At 54.8% G+C, this 12020-nt stretch overlaps 1 protein-coding gene across 1 annotated transcript in view; it reads right to left on the bottom strand.

Moving 5' to 3' along the window:
• Positions 1-2964, bottom strand: part of SPG7 (SPG7 matrix AAA peptidase subunit, paraplegin) — a 32372-nt gene extending 29408 nt beyond the window's left edge. Inside the window, exons 1-3 of the mRNA XM_068411457.1 lie at positions 2812-2964; positions 1164-1266; positions 97-186 (exon numbers count right to left, since the gene is read on the bottom strand). Of these exons, the coding sequence (XP_068267558.1) occupies positions 97-186; positions 1164-1266; positions 2812-2949 (331 nt within the window). The 5' untranslated portion in view covers positions 2950-2964. The remainder of the gene's footprint in view (positions 1-96; positions 187-1163; positions 1267-2811) is intronic.
• Positions 2965-12020: the final 9056 nt, after the last annotated feature.

Raw genomic sequence — 12020 nt, 5'->3', positions numbered from 1 at the left:
GAAGCATTAAGGTGGCTCTTCCACGCTGTCTGCTCTTACCCCTCACACACACACACACAGTTGATTTCATTAAATATCTTTTTGGCACGTACATACCCTCCTCCTCCTGCGGAGATTTCTTTTTGAATCCTCCATTCTTCTGGTTACTCCCCTGAGAGCTTGACGTAGTAAAATAGTAAGTGCTACCTGCAGGCAGAGTTAAGTAGTTACTACAAGACCTCAGTAGACAGTGAGAGGGAGGGACTGAGGATGGCAGAAATACACGTGAGCTCCAAATGCAGAGAAAGCTCCACATGCACCCAAGTGCCAAGGAAAGGGGACAGCCTCACCAGAGGGAGCAACAGGAAGGACAGACTCCTTCAGTTTCCTTATAGAATATATATTTTTTGACAACCCAATCAAAATATGGCTTTATTTGAGATTATTTTAATGGAGCAAAGAAAACAATTTGGAGAAATTTCTTCAGTGCTGAAATATGTACACATTTCCCAAGGCAGAACCATAGTTAACACTGGTATGGTCAGGTAAGAACAGCCTCACACTAGGAACTGTAAATGCTTATTAAAGGTAATACATGCAGTGGAGTTAAATGCAGGTTTCTCAGTAAATGCTGCTAGGATACTCTGGTAAAAGCCAAGAAAGTAAGGTTACAAACAGCAAGACTCATGTTTTGCAAACTCCTCTTTCCAATCTGAAGAGGGTAGCACGAAGAATAATTGCCTTTATGTTTCTGCACTTTTGCTCTGAGAATTCACAGAACATCTTCCTGCATATACTTGCCCCAATGCAAGGCTTTCATCAAGGTCATATGACATGATTTCTGACAAAGGTGAATGCCATTTTCATCTTAGGCATTGCTAATGAGGCAGAGAGAGGTTCTCTACTTTAAAGTCTGCAGTTTTTAGATTAGCTTTTAGGTCTAATGACTCAAGTGCTTACTTAATCACGCTGAGCTCCTTGTGGAAAGGTGCCATTGTTCATCCCTGTCACCAAACAAAAAACCTAGAACCCCTGTGAAACACACACAGCTCCCAAAGCCAAGAATAGAACAGCTTTATTTCCGTTTCAGGAACGCAGGCAGTGAAAGTAATGAAAAGTCAATACTCTTACTAAATGAGACCTTTTCCCCTCCTCTGCCTGTACAGTTGCTCTTTGGGACTCACCTAAGAGATTCCAAAGCCTGACTGGATCTCGAATTATGTGTTGTTTCACCAGGACTCCACTGAGACCTTGACATGTGGGGGAAAGTGTTTGGGACAGAAGGCTCTGAGAAAGAAGATAAAGAAAAAAAGACAACTATTGGAAAAGTACTGTGACTGCTTAACCTTTCTGTATCCCGTGAGACTAACATTTCTAACCATGAAAATATTGTGGGTAAGTTGCAGGACCAGCAGCTGGGAGACCTGGTTGTGCTGTGGACTTGCCACGTGACTTTGAAGATGCTGTTTATAACCCAGTTTAAAGAAAGCACATGTATAAATAGAAACATACACTCAAAACACTTGAAAATGTTATCTTTTTCCTCCCTGTATCTCTGTTCTCCAGTCTAAAGATACATTGGAAGCCAGTTGTTAAAATGTAAAGACACCCTCCCACAGCAGGAAATCTGAAGGACTGCTGCTTTGTAACCCTGCTGCAGGGCAGCAAGGACAACACAGCTATCTCCCCAGGGTAATGCAGCAGTAATCCTGCACTTGATATTCACATTTAAAGGCAACTCCACAACATTTGAACTAACATTTACCAATACTCTCACTGAACACAAGTCTCGCCCCTTCTCCAACGCGTGATTCCCTGTCTCACCACCCCGTTACTGCACAGGCACAAATTCCTGTGCAGCAAACAGGCGAGGGACACTGACTAGGCTGAAATCCCTCACCCTTTTTTTCCAGATTTGCTGGCCAGCAACACAACTGCTTGTGCTGGCCCGAGAGGGCAACCTCCTTGGATCGATACTTTCTAGAACAGACCAGCTTAGAGCAGTTTAAGTTGGTCACAGAAAAAACCTGGCGTGGTTCACAAAGCAGTCCCACAATTGTTCTTCCTCCATCGCCTACTTGGATGGCCAGTGCTTTTTTCACTGCACTGAAGAAAACCACAAAAAAGTCTTAAATCATGTCAGAGGCCTCGCTTAAACAAGAACCTTGCCTTCTGCATTCAGGGCTGTGTCAGAGCCCTGCGATACCAGCAGCACTGCAAGAGGGGGAAAACACATGATGAACACCAACAGGGTTGGTGCTTATATCACACGAGAAGCAGATAGCCAGCACAAATGAAGCTATAAAAACCTCCTTTAATCAATATTTTCTTGCTTATGACAGCCCAGGTGTTCTCTTTATATGGTATTTCCCCCAAGTTACTGCTCTATAGCACTGCAATGACGGACCTTGGCGCTGGTCTAACCTGAGGAACCTTCTCAGGTAAGCCCTGTCTCGAAGCTGGAGCCTATTTTAACACAAAGCCGTGAGGGCTGACCCAGCCCCCTCCGCTCCCCTCCTCTGGTGCTCCCGGCCCCGCAGGCCGAGCACCCCGCCGGGACGGGCTCTCCCCGGGGGGACGCTGCCTGCCGCGGGGAGCAGCGGCGCCGATCAGCGCCCGGGGCGGCTCGGGAACGCCGCTGAGGAGGCGAGGGGCTCCATAACGCGGCGGCACCGGGGTGCCCCAGCAGGGCAGGGCGGAGCCGCCGCGGGGCCTCCCCGCCCGGTGGGACCGGCAGCACCCCCCATCCCGGTGCTCGGCGCTGCACTCCCCGCCGCGCACGGGGTAGGCGAGGCCCCGCCCCGAGGCCGGCCCACCCCGCTCCCCCGTTACCTGTAGGCCGCGTCCCACGCCGAGTGGACCGCCGCCGGGCCGCGGACGAGCCCGGGCCCAGGCCGGGGCGGGCGGCGGAGCAGGCCGCCGCCAGCAGCTGCAGCGGCCCCGGAGCAGCAGCAGCCGCAGCAGCGCCATGACCCACCGGCCGTCGCGCTCCACGGGGCGGCGGCAGCTACTGAGCGCCGAGGGACCGCGCCGGGGAGGGCCGCGCCAGCGGGCCGCTCCGCTCGCCGCCGCGCCGGGAGCCGGAGGCCTCAGCGGGGACGGAAGCGCTCGGTGAAGAGCGGGCGGCCATCTTGGAAAGGGGCCGGCAGCGGCCGCCCTGCCATGCCTCAAGATGGCGGGCGCAACCCCCGGCGGCAGGGCGGGGCCGAGGCCGCCCTTTGGCCCCGCCCCCGGCCGCGGCCGCGCGGGGGCTGCCGGGACGGCCCGCGCGGTTACCGCGGCAACGGGGAATCCCGGCGCTGGGCGGCCGCAGGCCGCGGGCCCGGCCCCGGTACAGCCAGGGGCCCCGCTCCCGGCCAGGCCCAGGGCCCGCCCAGCCAAGCTCCCCGCAGCCCGGCCTCGGCCAGGCACGTCCCTCGGCTCTGCCTTGGCCGCGGCCCAGCCTGGCCGGGATCCTGCGGCCTGGCCTCGGCCAGGCCCCCCCTAGCCTAGCCCAGCCCGGCCCGGCCAGCCCCCCAAGGCAGGCTGCCTTCTGCAGACGAGCCCCAGGCCGAGGTCTGCCTGGCCAAGCCCCCTGGAGCAGCCGGTTCCCACAGCCAGGCCTTGTGCAGGCCCTGCAGTGCAGGCAGGTCCCCAGCCTTGGCCAGGCCCTCCCAAGAGATTTCACAGGAGGAGAACAAACACTCTGGAGGAGCAAGCAGGTTCCTGCAGGCAGAGCAGAGAGGCCGCAGCCACCCGCCATCACCGTGAAGGCATGGCTGGCAGGGAGACCTGGCACTAGGGGAGCAGGCGATGAAGAGTCTGGTGGTGTGAGCACACAACTAACCCTGCTCTGGGATTTTTTATCACTCTTCGTGTCACATCCCACATAATTGTAACGGCTGGGAAAAGAAGAAAGAAACACCTCTGCAATCGTAGATTCAACAGAGAGGAAAGAGGCCAGCTCCCTCCCTTTGCAGCTGTTGCTGAGGAAGACTCCCCTCCTGATAGCTCAAGGTACGCATCAGCCCCGATAGGAAACAGCATTTAGTATCTGCAGCTGAGCATGATGGATTAACAAGTATGCTCAAGTAAAATGAGTGAACAAACATACATACATTTATATGTTTGCTCTTTGTCAGGCAGGTTAGCTGGCTCCTGTGATCTGTCTTCTGTGGAAAAGCCTTTACAATGTGTTTGACAACTCACAGTAGCCAAGCTGCAACGTGACTGATAGTCTGCATTTAAAGTTGCTCTGTTGGTGCACGTGCGTCGTTCGAACGGGTGGAACCCCCCCCTCGAGCATTACACCAGAGCGTGTCAAGGTTATGAGCAGTGTTAAGTTCCCTATGTACAGATATCACAAAGGTCATTGTATTTTAAGTCCCTGATCCTAAATCTTGTGTAATCTCTTCCTATTTTGCACCGGTGGTGCACAGCACAGTGGGTGGGCTCGATGTCCTCTGCTGAGTATTTGTTTGGGGCAGGAAGCCATTTCAGAGCAAACATCACCTCCCTCCTGCCACAGTTACCCCTTCTTGCTCTACTGAAATGAATATTTTGTTAGCCAGGCCTGCTAGTCTGATCTCTCCTGCCTGCTTCTTTTGATGTGCCTTCAAGAAGTCATGTTTCTTTCTCCTCTTCTGTCCTGCTGACCACGTTTCTGCAGCTTTTTCTCCCTCCCTCCTGCCCATGTTTCTCCCCTCAGGTGGCTCCAGGGCAACTTTTAGGTATCATTGCTGTTGTTCTCCCAACTCACCTGTCCTAAAGTATCTCAGGCATTCTTGAATGGGAGGTTGCAGGGCTACATAAAATAATAATAAATAATTATCTCCCTTCCCAGCAGGTCTGAATTAGTGTCCTCTTTCTAGAAGAGTCTCTTAGGGTGTTAATTGTCATCTGCCCCCTGGGTTGTGTCTGAGTAAACCTTCTACCAGCAAGGTCTATTAGCATGTTAACATCCTCCTCATTCCTGGAAGTCTCTCTGTATCACGGGCTTAATTTACAGACACAAAATTAAACTGGTTGCAATTAATCCATATTGGCTGGTCATAGCTTGCAGTGTCACAGTGGGGATGTGACAGCTGGCTGCGGAGAGGGAGGAATCTCTGTCCCTTGTCCTGGCCAAGATGAGGCTGTGAAACCCAAGGCAGGCCCCTTTGGGGCTGCAAGGAGCCAGGTCTGACGGGTACACACAAAGCTGGAGGTGAGACGGGTGCTGCAGAGCTGCGGTGCTGAGCGACAGCAGAAAAAGCTCTGGCTCAGCACAAACACGGGCAGAGCACAAGCCCTCTGTTCCACACCAGCTCGAGAGGAGCGTCACATCTTCACCCACCCTGCGGAGGGATCCATGGTGGGGGGGGTCATTTACACTCCAGCTGTGTTTGGAGGAGGAAAGGGCTCATGTGGAAATGCTGACCGAAGGGGGAGGCTCCCTCCAGCACAGGCACAGAGCAGAGGTGTGGTGTTGCCAGCGGGGAAGCATGGATACAGCAACCCCAGCAAAGCATGCCCCAAACCAAGGGGCTGTGGGGCCCCCCCGTGCCCCCAACCACCGCAGGGTACCAGCGCCACGCACATCGCTACCTCTGCTTCACTTAAGGCATGTCACACCTCGCTTCCATCGATTTAGTGATTAGACCTGTAGCTAATTAGGCCTGATCTATTTTTAAAGAGTTGCATCGTTTAAATAGAATTACAGCCCGATGAGAAGCGAAGCAGCACAGTTTGCTTAGACAGGACTTCACAGACTTCCACCAGCCTGGCCCGAGAGCACGCCAAATGGGTGTCATCATGCCTGCCCCACAGCTTTGCTCCAGCTTCCGTGAAGACAAACTTGCACCCAGTTAACGATGGAGGGCAATGAAGGCTGAATGGGTCCAAACTCCAGCACAGACAACCACTCAGCCGAGTCTGGGTGGGCTCACTGCCTGCGACAGGCGGTTTCAGGTCTGTAGGGCAGCTGGGCTCTCGCTCTGATGCTCCCAGCCAGAAGACACAAGCCTCAACGTGACAAAACCCCACCGAACTGCGAGGACCGGTTCTTTACAGACGCACCACGTAGCTGGAGTTGACGCGGTTCCTATTCCTCCCTTCACGCTGTGCCTCAAAGGCAACCAGATGATGAAGCACCAGGCAGGAGGGTGGGAGCCCTTGCCTCGCTGGTGCCAACACAAAGTGATGCTCGAAAGGTGAGCCAAGAGGTTTTGCCCTACGAGCCACCATGGCTGCACTGTGACTCTTGCGTGGGCGGCTCAGGCTGCGCTGCGGACGCGGAAGCGAGTACTGTCCTCTCTGCGTGTGCGAGAGATGACCTTGGGAAAGGTGGCTTCAGTCACTGCCCTTGGACTGGCAATATGCTCCTTTGGGAGTAAGCCAATATTCTGAGAAGCCAGATATAACCTGATCCAGGCTTGGCCTCGCTGGGATGTGCTCCAGCCATGACATCACTCAGTAATGCCACGTGTATTTACTACTGGGGAAAGGTGCTGGATTGGAGTCTGAAATCCCTGGTTTATCTCCTGAGCAGGTTAGGAACAGGAAGCAGCATTAGCAGCCCCATCCCTGTATTTTTCAGGCCAAGAGAAATCAGTTTCCACAGCCAACGCAGCCCTCAGCTCTGCTACGTCTGACAACTCACATCTCCTATTTCCATTCTCCTCTAAGCCTTGCCACCCTTGCTCTGTGCCCCAAGTCTCAGGAAGCTCCTTGCAGAGTGCCACCAGCCCCCCCAGCTTAGCTCTGACTCAACACAGCACTGTGCAAACTGAGTGAATGGAGACCTGGAAGCGGGTGGCCACCGTGCCATCCACAGCCTCCACACCAATAATGAACCAAAGGATTCAATGTAGAGCTGAAGCTACTAGAAGGTAAATTCAGACTTTTATTTAGAAGATGAAGAATGGCTCTGTTACCCACCCAGCAGTGTAGGCCAGGACGCCTCTGTGGCAGGACAAAAATGCCCAGCTCAGCGCTGGCTAGGAGGCCGCAGAGCGGTCCAGCACCCTTCAGCAGTGTGCATCTCTGTCATGTACCACATGGGATTTTTTTTAGATGACTTCTTTGCAGATGACAAGTCAAGGTCAAGGGATAGATGCTCCCCTTCAGCATAGCAAGGCCAAATATCCCGGGAAGCCTTAGGCTCAGGAACAAAGGACATGCTTAAAAGACCACATGTCTGTCCCTCAAGCACAGCGACACTCTTCACCTGGGAAAGATCTGTTCAGCAGATAGCCTTTGTATATGAGCCAGTCCAAAGCCATCCCACCTATTCCTCCAGGAACAGCTTGGGATCACTGCGAGTTCCAGTGCAGCCATTGCCAGGCCCACTTCCCAACCTGCCCTTCTCAGTGCACAGAGGACAGCGTGGCACTGAAACTGCTCCTCCCCAGGGGCAAGGAGGGCACCCCCGCCCCATGGCGAGGCATAACTGGGACACACTGCTGGGGTACAAGCTTTTGAGTCACCTCTAAAGACCAGAGAGTTTAAGACAGGTAGGTGACAGATGGCTATAGGCAGGGGATCACAGGGAATCAGCTGTAGAGCGGCAGCGACTGAACTGTCTGCCAGTCATGGCTTATGAATTTTTTACATTGCTTTTGGGAAAGCAAAGTGAACGCAGGCGAGAAGAAGCCACGCTCTGACAGAGTGACACGGGTATCTCTCAGCTTGGCTTGCAGGGGTAGAGCGGGAGGAGGGAAATAGCTTGTTTGTGACTCAAAGGCCACGAACGAGCAGATTGCTCCATGGGAGTGCGCTGCTCCCCGGGGAGCTGCTGAAGCGTGCAGAGCTCAGGAGAAGCCCAGGGATCCATCTGTGTGCGGGAGGTGGCTGAAGTCATCTCCAAACCCCGCAGACTGGAGGAGGTCAGTAAGCTCCGAGCGAGCAACCGTCACTCCACACCCCTGAAATCCATAAGCAGGCTAGAAACCTAAAGCCTGTCATTAGGAATGATAAAAACAGTAATTAGACCAGGACTGTCACGAGTTCACGCCTAGAACATCAATACGAGGCATTTACCCAGCAGCAGGGGACTACTACCCTGGGAAAGCATCCTCCTCTAGGGACACAGGAGCCCTAAAGCTCCACGGACCTACTCTTTGCATAAGGTCCTGCAGGGAACCCTGTAAATAGATTTACTGTCCATAAGAGCAGCCCAGAGCTTTGGCTGAGGGCACAGCCTAGCACGGGAGCCCCATCAGCTCCTGGGCAGCTGGCTCTGCCTGTCCCAACCCCAGCGTGGTCCTGGTGCTTCACTGGGCTGATGCTGGTACTCAGCTGATTGCACAGCGAGCTGCATCGAGGAGTTAAACCTTCAGGAGAATGCTGATTTTGGTACGAGTGAGCTGTTGCATTAGTTTAGCCTTATTATTTAATCACATGTCTTAGAGCTGTGAGCAACCACCTCATTACAAAGCGGGTAAAAGCCTAATCTTTTATTTCTTAATGGCATCGCAGGCAGAAGGGCTTGTTTTCAGTTGGAGTTGTCCTTTAATAAAAAAAAAACCAAACAAGGATGGCTTGGAAGTGGTTTTATTTAAGAAAAATGAGATTGTGTGCAGAGTTAGGGAGGTTTCTGCTGCAGTACCATCAGCTGTACTCCTTGCTGGCTTTCCAAATGGCTGCTTTGTTTGCCAAAACCATCTCTCTTCAAAATGTTAATAGATGACATTAACTGAAACACGAGCCAAGCTTAAAGTAAAGATTCTTCTAATCAAAGTTCTTCTAAAGTTTTATTCTGTTGGCCTCTGTGGTGTTGGCACTTGGCTGGTCACACAGGATCTACCCTCGTGTGACCGTAGTCATAAATCACACGTTGTCTAACCTATTAAAAATAGATTCCCACCTTTACACCCTGATAGGAGCTGAATCAGCAGAGAACTGCACCCACATTAACACAGACCAGGTATTTTTGCCCTCGTGGTTCTTTCCACCACAAGACTGCTTTAGAGCTGCAAGGGAGCTCGGCTGAAGCAGGGAGATGAATTCGGTTCCCACAGGTTGCAAAAGCGGCTGACGCAGATTCCACCTCTAGGAAAGAGTAACAGAGCAAGGACCAGAGGGTCACAAAGCCCTTTCCCCAAAGTCAGTGTCCTTTGAGATTGCTGTGACAGAAATAGGCCTGAAAGCACATTCCCTAAGCGGCCTCATTTCCCTGCCCTCATGCAATGTTCTCTTTCCTCCTCAGCACCAGAATATTTGTTTTATTTTAGGATTTGAGAGCTCACAACCTTTCGTGAAGGATAAAGGTGCTCAACAATTAACTACAGGGTGGGGTTTTTTTCCCCTAAAGTATTACAATTAAGTTGCAAGGAGCAAAAGCCATCCCAGGGTAACAAAACCAAGCAGGTTAAACATCCTCACCACAAAAGTCTCACCTAGAAAAGCAGCAGAACAACCCCTAGCTGAAATCATTCCCCCCACGCTCCTGCTGTTCGCTTTCTTTCACCAAGCACTTTTCATGTCGTTCCCTGAAATAAATAGGTTGATAGTCCACGCTTTTGTGTTCAAACAGAAAAAGGTCAGGATGACACAGAGAGGATTTCACTTCCTCCCCAGCATGGGATCTTTGACCTGGATGACATTCAAGGCTGTCAAGGAAGCAGTTACAGCCAACCACGTTTAGGAAATGAAAAAACATATTTCCCCTCCCATCTACGAACTCGGAGGCACCAGAGAGGCAAACACTTGCAGTGTTTTCAGTGAAGTATGACAAGCAGCTTAATGGAAGGGAGGACAAAAACACCCCAACAACCTTTCTTTTGACTGGTTTAGTAGGTCTTATGGAGGAGGAAGATGGGTAGAGATAAAAAGACTAAGCCTAAGTAGAACACAGGACCAGCTTAACAGGCTCAGAATAAATCTCTCTCATGCTGTTATTTAACAGTGGAGTCGGACACGTGCTCCTGAGCCACTCCTTCCTCACTGGTGAGCCTAGCACAGAGATTTTTCTTCCTGGGGGACTCCTGGCATCCTCAGCACATGAGAACAATCCTTTAGGCTGCCAAATGTGCGACTGAAAGTGGAATTGCAAATGCCAAAAAAGCAATCACAGTTATGGGCCGCACTCCTGGAAGAGGGGGGTTAAAAACCCACAGCAATTACTGATGAGGTCACTGGTAGGAATTGTTTGGGAGCTGCTGCCTCATGAGCTCCCCATCCTCAGCAACCAAAGCGCAGTGACGCAGCCGTGCGGGCAGCTGCCACCCACACCAGGGCACCTCGGCCACCCGCTCTGGGTGGGGAGCTGCACACGGGCAGCTGTGTTTGAGTGGTGGGACCTACCAGTACTTTTGGAGTTACCTTAGTGCTGGAGAGCACAAACGTACCAGGCAGGGGGAACACAGAGCCTCTCGGGAGGAGACAGGACAGCCTTGCCGGGGCTTGAGGCACCGCTGCAGCCAAGCAGGACAAGCACCAGCAGGGTTGTCTCAAGTGCAGGAACCGAGCCATTGTGTGGCTGCTCGTCTGCACGGCGCAGTCAAGACTTCTGCTGCTTCCATGAGCCCAGTGGGACAAAGGCAGGAGGCTCATCCAGCAAGAATGAGCATCCTCGTTTGGAGAGCCAAGGGTTTGGTCGGTTAGAAGAGCCCCTGTACACATAAACAGCACAAAAGCCTCTTGGTATTATGCAATCAGCAGTTGAAATGAGAGAGGAACAGGATCAGAGAAAAAAAACAGGCACAACCAACACAGCCTGGTCAGGAGCAGGACGTAGGGGGCCAGGAGGGAGCATGGCCTGCCTTGGCCTGCCTTGGCTGTACAGCGGAGATCACCCGGGCCTGGAGGAGAAGCCAAGAGATACCGGAGAAGCCTTGGCAGCCTTCCCTGGGGACGGCGTGAGAGCTGCACCGACCCCTGCGCCACGGCAGATCCCCAGCTCCAACCAGGGCACTCGTGGGCCAGGCTAGAACTTAACCCGCGCGACCCTTCTCGGTGGGACGAACCGTGGCAGCGACACAACAACGGTTTACGTCAATGACTTCCAAGAGGGGTTTCTCATTAACGCAGCCTCTTCTGAAAGCGAAAGCAAACATTTGGCATCAAGAACTTTTAATGAGAATGTCATTAAGGAATTCAGCCCCCAACCGCAGGGATTTGTAGCGCAGTGTCTGTGCAGACGCCGTGGCCGTGCGGCGCGGACACAGCAGGTGAAGGCGGGAGGAGAACACCGAGCTAGTGCCGCACGGTAACGGGTAACCCCCCGTCTCCCCGGGAGCAGGAGCCAACGTGCACCCAGCACCCACCGACGGCGTCTCCCCTCCCAGCACGTCACCCCGACACCGACTTTGGAGCGTGTCGGTGCGCAACGCCCAGGGCCACGGGGCCGCCCGCCATCGCCTAACACCGGGGAGTCCCCTCGGCGGCGCGGCGGGTGCCACCCTTCAGGGGCAGGGAGCGCTTAGGCTGCCCCGGGAGCCGCGGGGCACACCGAGATGTGCTCGAGAGGCACGTGGGGGGGCGAGCAGACCGGGACACGGGACTGGCCCCGCGCCGCCGTCCTGCGACGAGCCCCCGCCCGACGCCGCGGCCGCTCGGCAGGCCGGGGCGGGCACAGGCCGGGGCAGCGGGTGGCAGGACTACAGGCAGCTCCGTCCCGCTTGCGGCGGCTCAGCACGGCCCGCACGTACCGCCGGGCCCGGGGGGGAGCGGCGAGGCCTTCCCCCCCCCCGGTGAGGCCCGCCCCGGTGCTCGGCGCCGCGAGCTGCGGGCCCCGCCCCGGAAGCGCCACCGCCCTCGTGACCTCTAGAGAGCCCGCCAATGGGCTGCCGCGCTGCCGGGACACGTCAGCCAATGGCGGCCGCCTCCCCTCGGCCCCGCCTCCTCGCTCCCGTCGGCCCTCGCGCGCGGCGGGGGGGGGGGCCGCTGCGGCGCCGCGTTTCCCCTCCCCTTGCCCCCCCCCCTCCCCGCGGCAGCGCGCTCACGTCGCGGCGGCGCTGGCCTCGCTCCGCCAATGGGGCGCGCCGACGCGGCGGGCCAATCAGCGGCCGCGTCTCAGCGGTGGCCGATCGGGCGGGCGGGCGGCAGCGCTGCGAGCCGAGGCCGAGGCCGAGCGCGGCGGG

The sequence above is a fragment of the Nyctibius grandis genome, chromosome 12 (assembly GCF_013368605.1).
Source record: "Nyctibius grandis isolate bNycGra1 chromosome 12, bNycGra1.pri, whole genome shotgun sequence".
In the NCBI taxonomy this organism is placed as follows: Eukaryota; Metazoa; Chordata; class Aves; order Nyctibiiformes; family Nyctibiidae; genus Nyctibius; species Nyctibius grandis.
The sequence above is the reverse complement of the archived record's forward strand: the minus strand, read 5'-3'. Positions and strand labels throughout refer to the sequence as shown.